At 40.9% G+C, this 22,554-nt stretch overlaps 1 protein-coding gene across 3 annotated transcripts in view; it reads right to left on the bottom strand.

Moving 5' to 3' along the window:
* Positions 1-21,247, bottom strand: part of LOC100643587 (POU domain, class 6, transcription factor 1) — a 210,939-nt gene extending 189,692 nt beyond the window's left edge. For 2 of the 3 annotated variants that reach the window (XM_012315272.3, XM_048411561.1), the window contains exons 1-2: positions 19,340-21,246; positions 3,215-3,510 (exon numbers count right to left, since the gene is read on the bottom strand). In XM_012315272.3, coding sequence (XP_012170662.1) covers positions 3,215-3,481 — 267 coding nt within the window. In that variant the 5' untranslated portion in view covers positions 3,482-3,510; positions 19,340-21,246. Of the gene's footprint in view, positions 1-3,214; positions 3,511-19,339 lie in introns of all 3 variants that reach the window. The other variant, XM_048411562.1, reaches the window with a different exon arrangement.
* Positions 21,248-22,554: the final 1,307 nt, after the last annotated feature.

Here is a 22,554-nt window from a genome sequence, read left to right as displayed (position 1 = left end):
ACTCTAGTCTGAGGCTTCGCCGCCTCATTCCTCTTCTAGTATACTATTATTCTCTTTCGTCGACTAATTGGCATCATTGTTGTGCATTGTTGGACGGACGAATTGTCGGGCGTTCCCGTGATGCCACGAATCAACTGTGCCCGTCCGTGAAAAAAGAAGCGCTTTTGTCGAACTTTAATAAAACGCTCCGGCGTGAATGCGACGACGATTAGGATTATACTGACATTAATGCTGGCCTCCCCATTGCGGTGATGGACACAGTGTTATCTGTAGTTTTAGGATTTTTAGAAATTTGAACATTTAAGGTACCTCACGAGTTAAACTTCCCATTAGTGTAATTTTTTCCTTTCTCTAATATGAAAGAATTACACAATTGGATTAGCTCTTTTAGTCATAAGCTATAAGTCACTGGTTGTAATAAAAGCTCTAGTTTGGTAATTAAGTGAATGAAATTTTACAACTTACAAATCATGTGATTATCTTATATAATGTAAAACTTTAAAATTGTAGAGAAGATATCAATATAATCTACAATTTGTACTCTACACCACACTTTGTGTTATACACCAATGTTATTAATCAGTAAATTACTGTGCGATTTCGAAAAACCTCATCTGACAAAAAATGTCTTCTTTTGTTTAATAAATAACAAATAAAATTGCGTTACCTATTAACTATAATAATAATGATAGTACTCTGTACTAAAATATAATTAGCGGTTGATCCTACATAATCTCAAATATAGAATTCCTAGCAATGGAAAGCCCACAAAAAAAAAAAGTGAAAGAAAATATTTCACTTTTTAAACAAAGCTGTTTAACTCAAATTTAGCCATCAATACGAATTACAATCTAGCCTCTCTGGCGAATACCTAGCGGCCAAGTAATTCACCGCTTACGAACCGAACAAAACGGCTCTCGTTAACAGACCTCCCATAAATACTAATTTCGCGCGTTGCACGCAACTAGCTTCGTTCCACGTACACCAAAATAACATTCAGGCCAGTTCGTGATCATGCAACGAGCCTATACTTCGCCCGTTTTCCCCGTGTTCCCTGTATTATAATAAACAATTACGATCTATGATAAATAAGATCCGAACCGAATAATCTTGACAGGAGAAAAGAAGTATTCTTGTTAACGAGAGCACGATAGATCGTGATCGCCAAAGATCTAGTGTTGATCTTCTGATACAGATTACAATCTGATAAATGATCGACGCGGCCATTTCGATGGAGGGGCGACTTGGAAACCGTGATTAGACTTTAGTCCGTACCGTGGAACGCGGAAGTCTTTCATGCAAACGCTTAGGCAAATGTCGTATATACGCGCAGGAGAAGTCGCATACCGTGGCGTGGTAGCCCCGTTAGAAACTTTGACATTCTATCTGCTACGATTTTCCCACGAGCTCCGATGTACTAACGGGAGCAACCTTTTCTGGCAGTTTTGTGGTAATAACCCGAGAGTCAGCCGCTCTCTTAATGCTCTAACGACTCGCTATATATGTACCGAGTATGGAGATTAGATTGGTACAAGTATATGGGTATATTTACAAGTAACTACCCGATAACGCCTTTGTCTTTTTCTTCCGCTACGAGACTTAGAAAGCGGTTAGAACTTGGTGATCTATGACTCACGGATATGTCGAATAACGTGTGCAATGAACCTGTGTGCTCGATTATACAATGAATTGCGGAGAAATTGTAAAATTATAAGAAATTTGCGCACTTTTTGTGGAAAAAATTATTTGGCTGAATATTAAGCTTGATTCTACATATAATTTTGCGTAGATAGATATTAACCCTTTCACAATGTAACGCAAGAAACTTGGATAAACTTTTGAATGTAATACCAAAAATTTCAAATCTTGGACATTATTACGTATGCCTCGATTATTATAATTTATTGCTTGTAGAAAATTAAAAGGATCCGAAAACTTTGAAGATATAGTTTTAAATATTATTGCACTGTCAAAGAGTTAAATTTGATTTCATATGCAATTTATCAATTGCATGTTGAAATAGGTATGAAACTTCAGTAAAGCTTATAGAATTGTAAGAAATATGCGTATTTTTTTGTAAAAAATTATTTCAATGGATATTTGATTCTAATTACAATTTATCAAACGAATGCTAAAGAAATTAAAAAAGTTAAATGAAAATTTGTTGTAAGAAATTCGCATATCCTTTACGAAGAATCGTTTCGTTGGATGTTAAATATTAAGTTTGGGGGCACAGTTAAATAGACGATAGAGCAATGGTATCACGCGTTGTGCAATCCCCGAAGAAAGAATCAACTGGTACAATGACCCCATCGTCCACATGGAAGTCGTTCGACACGCTTTGTTTTGTACGTTAATCATATACAGGTCAGAGAGACCATTGGCCGATTTAGGTTGGGATGCGGCGCGGCAGCTACTTAAGCAGACAATTGGTTGTCATTGACACACAAAACCGTTACTAACGAGTGTGACGATCATTTCGACTGAGGGTCTTTCTTATTATTAACTATCTAGGACTGCGCGAGTCCACGGATACCGGGGGAAGAATCTTCACGTCCCCTTTCATTCTCAAAATTAGCCAAATTAGGAAACTATTGACTTTAATATGCTTCGAATTATAAAAACATCTGCATGCAACGAAAAACAGATAATATTTCTTCAAATATAAGCTAAATAATTTCTCTCTAAATTACAAAATTCTAGCTGTCATTCCTCGTTGCTATTTCTAACATCTTAATTTTGAACATTTCTAAAACCACTTACGTATTAAATATCCTTACAATAGTTTTTTGATCCTAACAATAATTCTATTTCTTTATTTTCCAATCTAAACACCGTCCAATTATAATGAATTTTTAAGACTTCAGAATCTCCAAATTTTAAATCGAAGATCGCTTAATCATCCGTGACTCGTACTTACCTAGATAGAAAAGAAAAGAAAATTGTAATAAAAAAAATCAATCCTCGTCGCTTAATATACATCCCCTTAAATATCCTAAACTATTAATCGAACGACTTCCACTCGAACGATACGAGTAAATCTCTCGTATAATTCGTCGCGTTATTTAACGAGCATTGCGAGTTTCACGAAGTGACTGCTCCCGTGTTGATTAGAACGAATCTTAATCGATCACGGTACATTAGTTCGTAGAGTGAAGGCAAGGGAGAGAGAGCGAGAGAGAAATAGAGATATATAGGATTCATAGGGACTTACCTCGCTCTTCAGATTCAATGGCACGTCGCAGGGCGCGTCCAACTCCGCTTCCGTTTTCACCTGATGAGACAGCATACTGTGGCTGTGCCTGGGCGGCACGGCGGTCGCCAACATGTTGGGATGCTGCAGATGCTGAAGACGAGGTTGGAGATGGGACTGGTGGTGATAAGGCGGCGACAATTGGGTGTTCAGAGTGCGAAGATCAGCTGGCGGGGAAGCGGGCGCAGCGGTACTGCTCTGTTCCTCCTCGGCCGAACCCTCTGCCATGTCAGCCTTGCATCCCGGGGACTCGTAATCTGCAAATCGACCAAAACTCTCTGAGGACCGATCTAATAGTTGAAATCGCCGCCCGCACGCGCCCCTGTCCCGTTCCCAATTCCATAATGCCAGGAATATCATTTGTCCCGGTTCGATATGCGCCGATGGGCGAAATGTGTCAGATAATGATCTGATAAATCAATTTCGGATTAAGACGTACGTTCAAAGACTTGTCCCAAGCCTGCTTTTTATTCACTGAAATAAAAGTGAGATTAGGATATAAAATTTTAAAGGCAGCAGCAAGATTAATCACAGATGTGAAAGCATTGTTAATTTGACACAAACGTACAAATTCGAGAATCAATGTAACAATGTAACAATCAATGAAACATAACCTACAAAAATTTCACTTACTCGGTCTCTTTTTTCAACAATAGTCTTACAGCATTTTTGCTTTAAATTAAATGTAATTATATTTATATATGGACAAATCTTATATGTAAAGATACTTTGTTCATAGTGAGAAGCTTAGATCTGATAATAACAATCAATGACAGTCAAGATCTTTATCTGCATTTTCTATCTTAACTTTTATGTTACTATTGGTTTGAATATGTACGTTTATTCTTTAGACACCTTATATACTTACATACACACACTCTTTCTTGTTCAATTGTTTTTTTATTTTCGAGAAAAGGCTTGTTTTCTTTTGTCATACGAATGTAGAGTCAATGAGACGCGACGCAATTTTCATGATGCGCGTGCTGTGGGTAAACAATTGCTGATATTTGACGCCAAGCACGATACGTTTGACTGCAAGATGCTTCTAACACTCTTTCTTTCCAAATTTAATCTTAAATATATTCTAAAAATATTATAAATACATATAATAGTATTAATGTTTACCAAAGAAAACACGTAAGTGTCAATTAATCTCACAAATTCCGAAAAAAAAATCATAACCTCTCTATTGTTATGAAATGTAATACAGTAAAGAAAGTTAAAAAGACTAATAACTTGCAATTGATGCTCTGATGACTAAATTCCAGATTTTTATGCATTTATGGGAAATTCAAAATTTAAAAATGCATGAGACACACGCATATATGTATAAGACATAGGTATGTAACACGACATATTTACATGCGTTCATATATATGTAATATGTAAAAATATATAAACTATCCAAACTATAATACTTGTTATAATACGTATTGAATATCAAGTAAATCTCTATTAGATTCTATTTCTTTAATCATGTTCATAAAGATACAAACGATCATCCTACTGACGTTTAACCTAACCTAGAGATACTACATAATCAGCCACGCCGACAATTTATCATATAATATCAACAATATTCTTACTAACAATATCTCTCCATGGTTCCAAAACGTTTCTACACATCTCCAAAACTACGCAGAAAGCTTCAACTTTGAATAACAGAACACCAGTCACCAAGAAATATATGCCCGAACCTTATACTTCGCGAAGCAACCTATCACTGAACGTCTCGAAGAGTTCGCAAAACCGCGTGAGAACAACGACGCGTTCGATAGATTTGGAAACTTGGGACCCCAGGAAACTTAAAAGGGCGTAGGACGACACGCATAAACACGATGCTAATTAAACGCGGGAATCCCGCCAGCCGTATCGAAGCGTGCTGCGCGCAGCTGTTAAGAATGCAGACAGTGGAAATTAGAAGGAGGTTCCGCCGTTCATCTTGCCGACTTCAAAGCAAAAACATTTGGTCGATGGCATCGGGACCAGACGAAAATGTTAAGGAGAAGGGGGGAGCAGAGAGAGTGAGAGAGAGAGGGGGGGCTTCTCGATGGATTCAAGAATAAAATCAGCCTGGCCCTCGCCACCTACCGACACCTCGCATTTATCTGGCTAATTATTTTTATCTAAGAGGCCTGTTAGTAAGAATTCAAGGGCAATGAGATCAGCCTGCCGTCCAGACAGGGACTGCAGAAAACCTGTGATCCTCCTTATTCCATCTTTTCCTTTTCTTCCTCTGTTTCTACATTTTCCTTTTCTCCTTTCCTTCTTCCTGCCTCAGTTAGACCTTCCTCTTTTCCCCAATCGCTTTCTTCCTCCCTTTTCATCTCTTCCCTAGGGCAAAAGCTTGGGGATCCATCGTCGAAGCCGCGGTTCGTGTACTTGCTGAACGCAACTAACAACATCTGCTTCTATTTTTGCGCTGGCCCGAGTCCAGCGCTTCACTTTTTAAAAGCCGGGCACCTATGACGAACGGCTGGATGGATGATCGAGCGGAAGCAGAATGGGCTAGAGGGGCGAAGGAGAGAGGAAAATGGGAGAGGGAGAGAGAGAGAAAGTGAAGCCGGTTATTCTGGACAAATTATTGTCAAAGGGCGCACCTTCTGCCCGCCAGCTACTTTGTTCCTCATAAAAGGCGTTTTATAATGGCAACCCGTGTAAATATTTCTCGGGCGGGTTTTTTTTTTTTTTTAAAAGAGACCGTCGACGACGCGGAGGTTCTATCGTGATAGAGATTCTTTCCTACAAAACAGAGAATCGGTTCTATCGCGGTTGAGAATCGCACGAATGACACAGCCTGCGAAACACGCCTGGACTCTGTTATATACGTACGCCGACGATCCACGCGCTACGTAACACGTAATTGCCGTAGTTTTGTGTCTCGTTATCGGAGAATTAACGCGCGGGATTGCATCATTCGTGAGAATTTCTGGGAACCTATAGGCGGACGCTTAATTGCTCGTGAAAGGTGCACGATTTCATGATCATTCTGCCTGGCATTTGTTCCAACTTGCTGAAGAATTTCTGTGTCGAAAATTTGGACGATCGGGACTCTATGTATGAAAATTCCTATAAACATTCATCTGTAACATATTTCTGTAATATATATCTTTTTAAAAAGTAATTTCTAGATTAATGAGAAAGAATGTTCCAATAGAATCAAACCAAACCACGCAAAAGTCACTCATCACGCGATAACCAATATGAAAATACTAAAATCACAAATGTTTCTCGGTGTTAACGTGATCCTACGGCAAGATCTTACAGTGCGAATCATTCGTTTGAAAGGAAGTAAATTGCTCGTGTCTTAAGCGATCCTTTCATTTCGAAGGACCGCTTGTCGACGAACGTGTGGTCAGACGAGCATCCAACGAGCCTCCCTTTTTTCCGTTTGCGGTCGTTAATTTCCGTTGGAATCATATTAATCGCTCTAGGGCTGCGCCCGTGAAATTACTAGACGCTTTAACCACCGGCTGTCCGGCCCGAATTCGTCCGCAACGATTATTATATCGCATCCTGAGGTATAATGCCGGGTATTCCGAAAGCTAGCCAATTAGTATCGTCGATTTGGATGCTTTAATGAGAGTGCGGTTTCATTAGCGTATCGGCATCGTTCATTCTCCCCTCTTCCCCTCTTTTGCGATCGCGATATGTGAAACGGAAGGAGAATCCTTGCAAAACAACGGACAAAGAAATCGACAGTGATTACGATCGTTCATCGTTCAGATGTCATTGAGCCGCAGAGTTTAAAAATTGCTAGGTTTCGAACTCGTATCAGACCTCGAGAGGCATCTCGTTTCAGTCTCAGGATACGACGATAAATTTATCGTCACCGTAAACCCGCCACTTTGACAATTATACACGTGTCACAGATATTTTTCGTACGGTAATATGATCGATTTAAGAATGCTTTTATACTAACGCTTGTTAATACGTATGATAGTGTGGTGGTAGGAATAACTTTACGACTTCTTGCATTTTCTTTACTTCCTTTTTGCTTTTTCGGGGATAAAGAACTTGGTGCTTAAGAAACGAAGTTGTCATCGGTATCGTTTTAGAATCGATGAATTACAAAATATTTTAGAATAGATTTAATGAGATACGAAGAGCACTACTCGAAGAGAAATACTCGAAACACTTACTAATATAGATAATAATATGGTAAGTGCAGTGTTTTTGATGACAAAAAATTTACTTTGTAACAAAGTTATCACCATAATGATAAAATTTTGAATTGATAAGCTTCACTCGGTTTAACGATGTTTTCAGAATTGAATAATCTACACGTTTATTCGTAGTGCACGTGACAGCACGATAATACAAGTAGTTGCACAGTTTTCTTGGTAATAAAGAGTTTGATTTTCATAAAAAAATTGTCATCGCAACAATAAAGTTTATAATTCACGAGTTACATTTCCTGATAACGCAATTACTAAAATCTCATTGCATCGTCGTTAAACAAATAGGAACTCAAGAGTGAAGTACTCAAACGGCCATCGAACGAACGAACAAAATCATTTTGCATAAACTTTAACTTTCGAAATCTAACGTCGAAGAAACAGATGTCCAGTAGTGCAACGAATCCGGTCAATTTTCCCGGGAAATGGAGAGGCTCGATTCTCTTGATCGAGCAACGAGTATCCGCTTTCATCGGGTGCATCCTGGCATGTCTTCTCGAGCGATAATTGCTGACGGGATCAGCCGGTGAAAGTCCACGTAATCGAATATGCAATTAAAACACGGGGACCATTGATACGAGGATCGGTCGAGTGTCTAGGGAGGCAATTAAAACGCGTGCATTATGCGACGAGCCGTTACAAACCCCGTCGCGAGACCTCTACCCCTTTCTCTCACAACTGCCGATCAGAGACGTTTAACCGCCGAGAACTGATCCTCTAACCAATTTCGTTGCGACTATCGACGCAACTGTTCATCCCTCGATTGTCTTCTCCTCTCTTATCTGCTTGTCCTTCTGCATATTTCTCTCTCGTCCTCGCTTCCGGGCGAATATCGCGTTTTCATATTATCATCGTACCGCTATCCTCCCGACTCGAGTGAAGGGAGACGAAGATCGTAGAAGGAACCAAACAGCGTGAGTAGAAGTTAGGAGGATGGGAAGGAGCGGTAAGAAAGTGCGAGAAGGAGATGATCGAGCGACCAGTGAAGAAGAAAGAGAGATAGAGAGAACGCAGCGTCAGCGACGCCGGCAACAGCAGCGTACAATTAAGGGGGTTGATTGATGTTAATTCAAAGGGTAATTAAGAATGTTGCGCATAAAAATCCGGTAATTTATGGTCATTGGGGATAATTATATGTTGACCAGCTTGTAATTGCAAGCGCTCCGTGGCCTACAACACCGCGTATAAGCGGCCGAGAATTGCGGGTAGCTCTTTCCTTCGAACTGACCGTCACTACTTTGCCTTCCTACTTATACGTATGTATGTAGTAACGTTTAGAGAACGTGTCTACGCTGAACTGGCTTCTTCTCTGGCTTGGTGCGTGCGAGTGTATGTAGGTGGCTGGCTACGATATACGGTCTCAGATCGCACCTTATTATAGGGGCTAGTAGATAAGGTGTATTTAGAAACAACCATGCGCCTCTGGCCAGCAGCTAGCTAGCTTCTCTACCTATGGTCGTACCTATCGCCCTGTTCTTCTAAACTAGGTGTACACGTGTCTAGATTGCTCTCTCTCTCTCTCTCTCTCTTCCCCATCCCCCACATACACACACGCACACACACTCGAGACAGCCCATGGCTTCAGGCGTTGCACGGAGGTGCGTGTAAATCGCCCAAAATCCGGGTCTCGATTTATGGAAGCGAGTCGCGCGCGTAGACCGCCGCGCTTTTAGAATTTTAGGCTCGGTCCAATTCGTAGCGAAAACGCGGACCGTTTCCACGAGCCGCGTCGGACGTTCTTACCCACCAACGCTATAAATAACCGCGGGTAATCACCATATGGCCAAGCATGCCACCAAATACCCCGGCTTCTTCGCAGATGATCGCGAGTGACTTCGATTTCCTGATAGACGCATCACACTTCACTTGACAGTCGCGTTTCAGCTTTCGGCCTGTGGGATGGTACCATCTATGAGAACATTAGGTTTGGGAATTTAGGGATGACGTCGTTTCGTGATGTTAGAGAAGTCTGTTGTCTCTAATAAGAAATTATAATAAACTTCTAGCGATTATCTTAGTGCAAGATTTTGGGAACTGTTTTGGAAAAGAATCGTAAATGAAGGAGATACGAATGGAAATTTGATCTACGAAACTATATGTATGGAGCCTTCGAATGATTGTTTCGTGCAAAATTTTATAGTTTTAGAGAAGAATTATGGATAAAAGAAATCGAAATGGAGATTCTATTTAAAAAATTATAGTGGAAGCTTCAAATGATTATCATGGTGTCAAATTTTGCAACTTCAGAAAAATATTCCAAGTATTTAATATTCTGCCATGTAATTATAAACTAAGATATATATTTCGGTGTAACTGTGTGTAATTTGATATAAAATAAGCAAAATACCAAGCTGCGGGTATATGCAAACGTGTGCGATAACTATTCGAAGCGTCGTAATTTCGTAAAATAGTTTCATAGAATATACTAGTCACATGATAATGGTTAAAAATATTTATCAAACAGGATGCCCAAAGTATTACTTGTTTCATTCCACAAAATTTGTAAAAAATATAAAAAGTATGCACACCTATATATTCGAATAAAGCATAAAAATTTCCCGAATGGTCTTCTTATTTCCAACAGGCAACCCCTCTCGTCGATCATAGCACCTGTCAACGAGAATTAACCGATACTCATGCTCCTGATAAAAGACTGGTTGTCTTCAACGGGAAGCAAATCGAGTAATACCAAAATCTCTGTACCATCGAGAAAAAAAGAAGGGACACGAATTTCTCGATGAAAGTACAAGGCTGTCTGCTAAAGGGCAAAAGAAAAAGAAAAGGTGCAAGGGGAGAAGTGAGAGGGAGAAAGTAGAAGAAGCCGGTATGGGTAACCCTACTACTTGAAACACGGCCAATAAAATGATCCCAGCGGGACCAGTTGGCAACCGCCCATCGCGACATTGTCCTTGCTGGCTTCTTTTCTTTCTCTCTTTCTCTTTTTTTGCACGATCCCGTAATCAATCGACCGGTCTAATGGCAACGCATAATCGCGGCTTTGTGGCGCCTGACCGTGTTCATAATGCTAAAGAGGCCGAGTAAAAAGGAAGCTTGAAACGCGTTTCCCTGTGTATGAAATGATTTGGTGGGACCGAGGCTGACAAAAGCAATTGCGATATTTGTGCAAGGCCTTTTTTGTTTCTACAGATTCGGTACTCCCCTTTGTGCGGAGTGGAGTGGAGTAATTGACTAGAAAAATATTGCATTGGATGAGAATTTTCCCTTTTGCAAATATTTTCGCGTCTTTATGACTTGCAGAAAATAATTTATCGTGCAATAATTTATGTACCGCTTGCTATATTTAAATTTCTTCCTTTCTACACTTTAAAAATGTCAAAGTAGGTAAGTAGATCTAATATTCTTGTCAACTTTTCCTAACATTGAGTCTTCCAACATAATCGATGTCTCAATCTATACAAAATACAATCTAGTTCACAATTTTCTACATTTCTTCTTCATCTCCTCTAAACACCAATGCCGATAAATAAAAAAGCCACACGTCTCCAAAGTCACATTTCTTAAAAAAGTAAATCTCTACCCAAATATCGCTCAACAAACTCAAATCTGCAAGATATCAAGTATGTGACTTCACACAGTGCGTTTCAAACTCGAACCTTTCCATTCCTTTCACCGACTCGACTCGTTTAACCCCTCGATCCCTGGATCGCCCTTCCGGCAACTCGAAAGCGCAACCCCAAAGCGATGAAAGGATCTCTGTCCCTTATATCATCGTCGAGCTTGTTCGCTAAACGCTCGAAAACAGCACTATAGCAACGTATTCGATCGGAACACAGCAGTCACGTGCTACTGAATCGAGTTTCCTTCTCCTGCAGTCTCCAGTTGGTATCGAGTGATTCGAATTAATCTTTAACGCGCGTATGTAGGTAAGCGCGGCGGCTAAGTGCCGCCCGAGGTAATGGTCGTTCCGTGCGATACCATTCCGTCAGAAATCCGAGGGGCTTTGTCCCGAGTCACGAAACGCAAGGATTAAACCCAATACAGGCCTGCTAATGCGACTGTGCGAACGCCTCAACGAGGATGCATACAACCGGACGAATGTGCGTAAACGCAACGGATCTTCGATCTCACGACTCGCCATAAATTGGCCATCCAAAGGGATCTTCGAATTGACATCGGGACGCCCCAAGATACGGGATTTGCGGGAAACGTTTGTGGTTAAACACGATGCTTTCACGCCAAATGATTGCTTTGTTTACACGGTTCGGAAAGAGTTGAATTTTTGAAAGACGATTTCGAAAGATGACATAGGATATGTTGAAAGTTTGGTGGATGGATACGATTGAAGATAGATTTAGACTGCCCCAAGCTTTGAAGTTTACGACAGTTTTTCGAATTCTAAAGTAATGTAAGTTTTGAAAAAAGGGCAGAAATGCTAGCGATTCTGTATTTAGGCGAAGGAAGGTTGAAACTTTGAATGATTTGAATTCGGGATGAATCGAATGAATTAATATAATTTAAGAATTTCAATGGATAAGTGACGTTGGAGATAGGTTTACTTCGAAGTGTCCCGGAATCGGTAAAGTGGTGCAGTATTCTAAGTTTTGGGGAAGAAAATAAAAATGCTAGAAATTCTACGTTTATGCGTTTTAAAAGGCAGTTGAAACCTTATACGACGATTTCGAAGAGCGATTAAGGGTGAACTAGGAAGGTTATTGATAGAAGATAAGTTTTATTTCACGACATTCGAGAGTTGGTACGATTTAAGGTGTTACAAGTTTCGGAATGCAAGTAAAGATATTAAGAATTCTATTTGTCACAATTTACAATTTTAATGCAATGTGTTGTAACAAGAAGTTTGATAAACGGCTAGGTTCATGGCAGATTTAGTCCACAGGTTGGGACAGATGATACGACGTTGCAAAACATTAGAAATTTTAGGAACAAGATAGAACTTTACCATAAATCTATTTTAACGAACATCGTGTTTATTAAAAACAAAACCCTAAACCTCAAACGAATCTACAAACATCCAAAATTATGCGTATCAATATCATAAAACAACATACTCATAGAATAATTCATAATCTGTTAGTTCGTTTTACGCAAATTATGTAAAATTGGTATTTCACTCGTATTTGTAAATCGTCGGCATTCCCCCGAGAAATTAGCCCAATTCTCGCAACTGTGGTCGCGGAGGTCGATCAAAAGGCGGAACATATCCGAGAACTTGCAGCGGTGGTTTTAAGTGAAAATAATCCAGAGAGAGGCGGAGACGATGAAAGAGAAAGAGAGAGAGAGAGTGTGTGTGTGTGTGTGTGTGTGTGAGAGCGCTGGCATAATGTGGCGTCAAATTTTGGCACGGAGGATGGAAAATATGATACGATATACGTAGGCGCACGGGCAGAGACCATCCAGAGGAGCCGCAGGAAGAATATTTCATGTTTTACGGCGCCAGCGTCGTTGGGGTTGCGCCGGACAAAAAAAGTGTCAGCCCGCCGGCTAAATCAGAGCGTGAGTGCATTAAACTCCGAATTACCACAAATAGAACTTTAACCGCACATGCCCATTATAATGGTACCCCCTGCTGAAGATGTATTTACGTACTAAACCGCCTTCGCGGCTCACGCTGAGTCGTTGGAATTAACATCTGGCCCAAAGACGAGTTGCCTCGGTTCATTGGACCCTTTTTTTTCCACCGACTTCAACGAGATTAACCGTCGTTGCGGAACAGTATTCGCGTTTCTCGCTCGATCGAGCCGAAAAATCGCCAGATTCGTCGCCTCAACTATCCTCAATTAATTTCTAGTCGTATTAAATGCGTGTAATCGATGACTAATTTCTTAGTTCCTTTTTATTAAGTCAATAGCGTTAATTGTAAAGCAAATAATAAGTAAAGTGGCTGTGAGTAATTTTTATCGAATATGTGATAAGTGTGAAGAACATGAAATTGGATAATTAGGTTGATGAAATGGCTCTCACAGAGTGTTCTGCACATACTGCGTTTACTATATAATATAGAAATTGCAATATATGCTGCAAACTTTTTTCTTAAAGTTACACGACACAGGATACATTTTATACTTGTTGCAAATTGTTTCAGCAAGAAGAGAAACTTATGTAACAAATATATATGTTATAAAATAACCAAGATCATTCTTCCTTCATAGTATCAACATGCGTGTCAACATATTTACTATGTCTATTACAATCATTCATGAAGAAATCTAAGCATTGTATGTACATGATAGTCGGTTTTTAATACATTTATGTTACATGATACACATAATTTGCCACTTTTTATACAATATAAGAGTGTACTAAATGCAGATAAGACTTCGAGTATATAATATATCTTTTCCAAAAATTAAAACGTAATCGTATGATAAGATGCTCTCTTACGTAATATTGACGTGTCATACACATTACGCAAAGTAACGAATATATTAACGAACGGACTTTATATAACGAAATATTCAAATGTATTAAACACTACGTTATTATTTCAGGCAAAGGCAGGATTTCACAAGAATCTTTGACTAACTCATATGGTAATATGACGTAAAGTAACGAACGTGCTAATAATGGAAGAATTTGTCATACATTACCCAGGAAATTATTATTTATAATGTGACGCAAGGTAACGAAGTATTAATTATGTAAGGAATTTTCAGAGTAATCAAGTTTATGAAACTTTACTGAATAAAACACCCTTCCCAACAAAGATAGATTTTCTAAAAAAAACTCTCACGAATTCAAAGAGTAATAACATTACTCAATGAAAATAGTACTCTACAAAAATCTTTGTTAAGCACAAAGATTAATGAGATACGATAAGGTATTAATAGCGTAGGAATTTTGTCAATCAGATAACTTATCCAATAAAACGGCGTTACCAATAAAGTCAAAATTCTAGAAAAATCGTTAAGTCCGAAGAATGAAGCGTGGAAAAGTGAGCAAAAAAATCTAGAGATCGAGGTAATCAAATTTATCAAACACTATCCAATAAAACACAATTTCTGACAAAACAGTATTCTACAAAGATTTTCGTTAAGTGCAAAGAGTAAAATTTCAAAACTAAGCAGCCAAATAATCTATAGACCGAAATAATCAAATTTATCAAATCCCATCTCATAAAGATAATAGATATTTCACAGAAACTTCCGTCAAGTACACGGAGTAGAGCCTCAAGACAAAATTATATACTCAAAGGCTCTAGAGACTATAGCGGCACACGAGCCAACGGAAAATTCGGATCTGGAGAGACTCATATTATTGTACCAACGTTGTTTTGGTTTACAAAGTTTAAAGGCAAACGAACTCTGGACAAAATGTTATTACCGTTATTAATAATCTTCAACTGGAATTACATAAGAACTGCAACTTTGAACTTTTTGTAATAAGTCCGTCAATAAAAATGTATGAACGTGTTCCCTAGTTGAGTTGAATTGTTATCCTTTCTGCGATCAGCATAGTAGCATTGAGCGAGCGACGATTACGACCGCCATACACTATACTGAATTTTAGAGTATAACTGACTATTACGATTTCATCTACTCGTTGCATTATTGAATACACCTACACGTTTAATAATCCACCTCAAGACCATAACAATTAAAATCAAATACTGACCAATAAAGACAGAATTTCACAAAAATCTTCTCAAAATCAAATGAGCAACCAGTCAAAACTAACCACCCAAGGGCCCGAGAGATATAAATCAAGTATCATCTCGGTTGAAAAGGAGACAGACGTAAAATACGAGCGGAACATGGGTCCATTCTTTGGAGAATTAAAATTCTTGCCAGGGACCTTTCAGTGCTGGCAGCAAGCGCGAGAAGAAGTCCTCAATAGGGCGACGAGGCACGGAAATCTCAGGAGTGCTTTTACACGCAAATTAGGTCTATTAGGAACATCGAGCGTACAAAAACACTCGTGCCGTGGCATCACGCTTGTCCCTTGACGAGCAGGCCCGCCCCGTTACGCACGTGCGTGCTTCTTTATGAATTATTAGAATTAATGACACCTCACGCATCGCCTCGCGCTATGGGGCGTCACGTCGTCCAATTGCTTGCAGAAGGATTTGCCCTCAAAGGGAAAAAAGAAAGAAAAAAGTTTGAACTGCGAAAGGGTTTCATTTCTTATCTCTTCCACCCTCCGACAATTCATTTTTGTTTTTTCAAGAACCACTTGTGCAAAACGTGAACATTGTTCTTGCACGTCGTCGGTGAGATAATGTATTGCTTAACATAATAGATTGTTTACTGAATACAGGATACAATCGCTATAGTCTATTTTTTATATTCGATTTATTCTGAGGAGTTTCACGAAGTTTAGAAATTTTCCGATGAAATTTGTTAATCCATTTAACCACTAAAATATAGATTAAATTTTCAACAAACTGCATAAAACATTGCAACGCATTTTAATGATCGAATATCAATCCGAACTTTTATTTATCTTTAAAACCATGCTAATAATAACGATCATCCGTTAAAAACTAAATCCCACGGTGTTATAAATACCAATATCTAAAATAATTTTCAAGCATCCTAAATTATTTCACCGAAACGATATCTGCCAAAATAATTCGGAACAAACAGATCGATCGAGACGGTGGAGTAACCGAAGAAAATCAATTTTCCAAATGAAGGAAAATTGCTTAATCGAATTTAAGGAGAGGGGGAGAGTGAATGTGTCGACGATTAATACGCGATATCGTGTTCGAGCACGAAAACGATGAGAAACACTCGATTCACATTTGACGCTCGAAGACGGTGGCGTAACTTGCTTAGCAGCGATGATTCGTGAGTCGATAATCGATGGAGGGCGCTGGATGGAAAATAGAGAAGCAAGGATACAAAGCGAGCTGGAAGTGGGTAAGTTGTCGAGCGAAACGTTATCGCGCGCCGGATCGTCGGCAGGGGTTGAATCGGCTAAAAGGGAGCTTGAATGGGGCTGCAAACGGGGGTTGACGAGCCGAGGGAAAAGGAGAACAGAGATAGAGGATAAACGTGGAGGAACGAGGAGAAATGTGCAAGGATTTAAGAAGGGGAAAGCATCGATTACTTTTCTTGACCTGGACAATATCCGCGTTCTCTCTATTACTCATCCCCCGCTTTACTTTTATTCATACTTTCGCTTTTCTCTTTTTCTTAGATCCGTGTGAACGCGGATCTTTTCTTTTAAATATCTACTTCTCTATGTTCCTTTTCTTAGATCTTGTAAATGTTCAATTCTATAAATGTTGTACTTGTTATGGAAACTTGTTATGGAAATTTTATGTTGCTTTTACCTTGTTTAATTGACAAAACATAGTTTTGGTTCTTGTGCTGCGAAATATATTCTAAGGATGAAATTGAGAAATCTGCACCATTAGATGAAAATTATTTTTCAAAGAGAAGAATTTTCCCTGTTATAATTCAGAAGTAAAAAGTTTCTGAAGTTCCTGTCACCCTAAATAATCAGTTAAACCATTCGAGGAAAATTTCTTCTAATAAAGATTCGCTGTTCAATAAGAAGACCCTTCGTGTACCCAAACTTGAGTCAAGTAAAACAATTTGTAACACCGCTTTTTCAATTTTCTTACGGAATCATCCTATATACATCGGAAGTACTCCAAAGCAGATAAGGAGAAGCGTCGGTTTTTCTTCCCAAGTCGCCGGAGAGAACTACTATCCCAACGATATCGCGAGTCGAGTGCTTCCTTTGGGATTTTCCGCTTTCGAATCTCCATCAACCGGCACTTTCCTCCTCTTTCTCCTCGCATTCCCTTCCTGGTTTTCCACGTCAAGCAAAGCGGTGCCCTCTCTTTCACTCGTTCTCCCTCTTCCTCAGCCAACCACTGCTCCAACCCTCTCCTCCTCTTTCAGCGACTCACCATGGTCCCGAGGCGGCAAGCAAAGAACTCTCCTACCCTCCGGTTGCTCGCACTGATTTTCTACCCTCGACACCCTTCCCATCCAGCAAACCACTCTGCACACCCTTCGTCCAACCTCCTACCCGCTCCCTATCCGCCCCTCAACCCCCGCGCGTCACTCGGTAGTCACGCTGCCAACACGTGCTCCTGTTTACCTCTCCAATCACATGGTCCGTGGAAACCGTGTGTGCCACGGTGGCCAACGTGGTCTCACTGACGGTGTCATTTCATCGAAAATATCTGGCACGCAGCGTATGCGCGGCTGGGTTAATTGGATTCATGACGAGTGCATGCGTGTTCGACACGCACTTCGGACCGCGCGTACGCGCAACCCACCGGCTCCGGCATCATTCCGCCGATGATTTCGATGGAAACCGCGGTTCGCCGGCCTCGTTTTTAACAGTGGAGGGTGGATGTCGGCCAGGGCGGTGGGGGTAGTCATCGAATTGCTGTAATGAAGAGCTCGCGGTACGCGTAGTGTCGCCAGTGGACGTTTAAAATTTCGCGATGACGCTTCTAGCCATTTACCTCGTGAATCATATTTCCGTTACTTCTCTTTTTTCTTCGTCGTTTCTATTTGGTTAAAATTTTATTCTAATCGAGTGTATGCTTAGAAATATAAATAGGTTACATGATGTTTATTTAAAATGATTGTGATCTATTGGTTAAAGTATATAACGACTGTGGGAATTTTTATGGTGTACCTGCTGCGGATTTTAATGTTGTAGTTTTTGACAGTGCTTAAAGTATGTTTCAAGTTTTCTTTCTTGTAGACGAAGAAGACATTGTTTGAAACGACGAAACGAATTATAATACGATGAATTATAAGAAACAGATAAAGAACTTCTTTTTGCCTTTTTTGCTATACAATGATCAAAAGACGTACAAAACGGCTGGAGATAAAATTGAATAATACGACAAACACGAGGAAATTTTATACCTAAAATCATTCAACTAAGAAATATGATTAAACTATCCATTCCAGGATTATAACAAGAAACAAGAGTTTTGTACGCAAGAAGATGTTTTCCACGTTATATCCTTAAAAATCTTCGTAAACAGTAAACATCCTCGAACTTTCCGATACAAATATCATACACAACTTACACTCAACCTATTTCCACAGAAATGTTGACAACGATTTCTACAATCGTACTACATACGTCCAATAGTAAGTTATAATTCGTTCTTTTTGTGAAGACGACCAATGCGAGAACAGCACGAGCAAAATGACTATTCGAAGGTTAACGGAGCACACAGTTTGTCGTGTATTGGTATACGCATTGGTATACGGAGCTGGTGTTCCGATCCTTCAGTTAACATTTTCAGGTCACATTAGATGTAGACACGTACGCGATCGCGCATAATTATCACCCTAATTATTGGAACGCGGCTAAGTAGCCGCGGGGAATTATCACCGGCTTCGGGCGAACCGTGCAGAACCCAACGCCGGTTTCAATCTCTCGCTAGCAACATTCCCGCGTGGCCGGGCCCCCGAGTAACTTTCTTAATTACAGAGATTAACTTCATGCTATCGGAGCAACGATTATCGCTCGCGAGCCTCGCAATTGCCTGGCCAGATATAAATACACGGCTGGATCGACTGAACCAAATTTTGATGGAAATATATGTGCCCTTTTCTTTTCGACTACTACCAATTACTACGATTATAGGGTTTTTCTATTAGATACGCTTCACATTGATATTTAATCTTTTCATCTTGATGTGTAATATAACGTTATCCGTAAAATTAGACGTTTTATCTGAGATCGAAAATTCCTGTTAACCTCTTTTTATCGGGACATAAATAACATTGAGATACTTTCGTGATCTACCAACCGATGTTCCCTGATGAAATGATAAATTTTTTATGAAACTTATCTATATTTAACGACAAGTATCAAACTACCTTTATGACTTGTAGAACAGAATCGATTTTTATTCTATCTTCTAAGTGGATTTATCATTTATGTTATTTTTCTAAATTTCCTATTTTAATATCGACGAGTAAGAGTTATGACTGACACTCACCTGAGACGACCTGTGATTGTTGTACGTGGGACGTCGTCCTGACGTAGATTCTCTCGACTGATTGGTTCTATTTATTCACCTCGATGCCACCTGCTCGAGCGAACTGAAAATCTTCTTACCGCGCTTCCCCAGTCTGACGAATTTTATCGTCTCTGAATAAAACTTCCCTCGGCTGGAACACCAACGGATTCGACCGCAATTCCTCCGGCTTTCTGATTCGATCGATGATTTTCCTTGAGAGAACCTTTTCGTCGCTTCCTCTTTTTTTTTCACGATCCTCCGGTAATTTTCCAACGACCAGCTACGACAGATAACAGTCCGGATGGCGACGGTGGACCGACGTCGACGGACAAACGATTCACAAATACATCGACCGCCGGTGACATCAGCCTACTTAATTACGCCGGGTAATTGTGAGTAATTAGGAGCGATTAAGAAGCAAACAGTTAATAGCTCACAGCCCGATAATACGTCGACTCGATTCGTCGATCTTTCCAGCTAACCCGGAAGGAATGCTATTTCAGAAGTACCACCTTTGGTTTATTACAGAACTATTTCTTTTTTTTCTTTTTATCAGAAACTCGATTGAAAACTCAAACGTCTTGTACTTTACTGAAACAATCGCAATCGTCTTGTAATGATTCTTAAGTGAAAAACGTTGTGAGGTTTGTAAGTCAGTTCCCTTCGAAGATGATCATGTAACACAAAGATGGAACGAGCACAAAGTGCGCGGACGAGCGTTCCTTTAATGTGATTTTAATTATTCTATTTGTCAGACGGTGTGCGGCGACCGTGCTTATCGCGCGCGATTCCACGTCGAAGAACACAACGGCAGTCACGTGCGTGTCGCAATTACCCGCGGCGATAATTAGGAGTTTGTTAGAGTCTGAGTCCTTGTGTCGTCGTCAGTTTTATTACTGCATCGCCAGTGCGACGCGTAGTCGTTAGAAAACGTAATGATACGCGGCTCCTTCCTTGGATACACTCTAGACACGTACAACACACGGACGTTTCAGAGTTTGCCCGTTGATCAATCTTTCGCAGAATGTCTACGTTTATTGCCGTGCAATTAACTCGAGCCACCTGTCCGTAGCACCTGCCACGTTTAGTGCCTCCCGCACGTGGCTCTCTTGATAATATATTTTCGACAGTCTTCGATCATACGTGTAAAGCCTGGGTCCGCTATAATTCACCGAACGAAGTTCACTAGGTCTAAAATAAGTCACTCGAAGAACGTCCACGCTAGCAGTGTCCGTAGAGATCCGGCTTAATGAAGCCACGGGTCAGCTAATCGATCGCGACAACGCACAGTAGTTTCTGCACGTAGTGGTTAGACGGCTGGCGATGGACACTTATTCCACTGCGTTTAGAACGCGTCACCGGTTTCAATAAATTCACCACAACCGTAACAGTCGACGAATAGTCAGGATTCGCGATATGTCTATATATAATGTGTTCCTTTGGTGCGTCCACGTGCCGACTGAACGGCGCACGCACCTCTGCGCTATGATTCCCTGATCACTTTCGAACTCACACACTCGCCTACCACCGGCGTATTTCACAAACTTTCTCCACTCAAAGTCGTTCCTCTATCTTTCACATCCCGTCCGATGAGGTCCAGGAAGGTTTCTATTCCTCGCTCCTGTATCCTTTTCACTGTGGACTCGGATCGAACCCCTCGTAGAACAGGATCGATCAGACTCGACGCACTCTTTAACGAATCCCAAGATCGGTGATCCAAGATGATCGATCGTTGTTTGGACTGCTCGTTCTAGATCACGTTGGCTCGGTCCTCGTGTCGCTGGCAGCGTGGTGTGCACGTTGCGCGGTCGAAGCTCGGCGCGAAAACTTGGACCTGAATCCTGACGGTCCGCAGTCTGGCTGCGTAGTGGCCCCGCTGTTGAGTCGAGGGAAGGCAACCCGCCGTGGCTTCTCTCCCGCCTAGCCGCCAGCCAATGCTCGTTTCAGCAGGAAGGGGCAATGGAGGCGGTCCTGGGGGCGGTACCGATGCGCGGAGGTGGTCCGCGAGTTACTCGCGAGGATCCCGTTGTTATGATTGTTATGAGTGTCCGAGCTGCCTCCAGCGAGGCTGCTTTGGGGGTGGAACGCGGCGCGCGAGAGGGACCCGCGCGTCGTCTGTCCCCCTTTTTCCACATCCTGGCCCTCTCTCCCTCGCTCTGTAATATAACCACCACGAGCCCGAACGAGCTCGTAACCGTGATGCAAATCAGCCCGACGGGGCTGAAGAGTACTTCGACCGGGGATGCCCGGGAGGAGCGATTGCCACCAAGGACCGATCTCACGACACCCACCGGTCTTCTGCGCGGAAGGGACACCACCGGTTGACACCAGCCTCCTAACGATGTGATTTTAAGCGCTCATCCGATGGACAGATCGGCAAATTTTTTCTTCAGAGGCGGCTAGTTCTTGTAAAATGGACGATCAGAGATAGCGGATTGAAAATCGATGGGTGGCACTCGGTTGGTTTCTAGGACGGTCCTTCTGGTTTTTCTTACAGATTTATAGGAGATGAGTTATTCCGCAAGCGGATGCTGGATGGTAGTTCTGTTAGATTCGTGGGAATTGGGATGGCGAGCAAGAAGGGGGTATTTGCGGTGAATTTAGGTTCTGTGTATTTCATTGTAATCGGGACTTGTAGTATTTGTAAGAGTGGAGAATTCTTTTATTTAGACTTTTACTTTAGAAATCTTATTTATCGTACTTTTGTTAAATCTTATTGAACATGCAGTTCTAGCACTTAACACTATTGCGAGTGTCAGTTTCTTAGGAATTCACTGGCACAGGAAGAAGATAGGTGGCTGCAAGCAAGAATTGCTCTGTTCTGCGATAATGTGAATATCCACGTTGCAATAATGCAAAAACACGATAATCACAAATGCTTTCCAAAGCATCTCTCGAATGTTTCAGAAGTGTGCAAAATTTTCAGTCATCGGTCCAAAATCGTCACGAAACCATTTCTCGCGAATTATACATGTGCTGTCTGTGATCCTCAAGTATCTGGCCTATCAATTGCAAGTCACAGATGCACTCCAATTACACATACGGTCGGTCGACCTGGTAGTCCTCGGCGGTCATTAATTTTGATAAATCGTCGTACACAGAAGTCGGAGTTCGTCGACGTTGATCCACTGTCTCATTTATCTTCAGGGGCGCGATGAACCCCGTGGCTGGTAATTGCAACGCTACGAGCCGAT

This window comes from Bombus terrestris, chromosome 13 (genome assembly GCF_910591885.1).
Source record: "Bombus terrestris chromosome 13, iyBomTerr1.2, whole genome shotgun sequence".
Taxonomy (NCBI): domain Eukaryota; kingdom Metazoa; phylum Arthropoda; class Insecta; order Hymenoptera; family Apidae; genus Bombus; species Bombus terrestris.
Note: the sequence above shows the minus strand (reverse complement) of the source record. Positions and strands in the feature narration are given on the sequence as shown.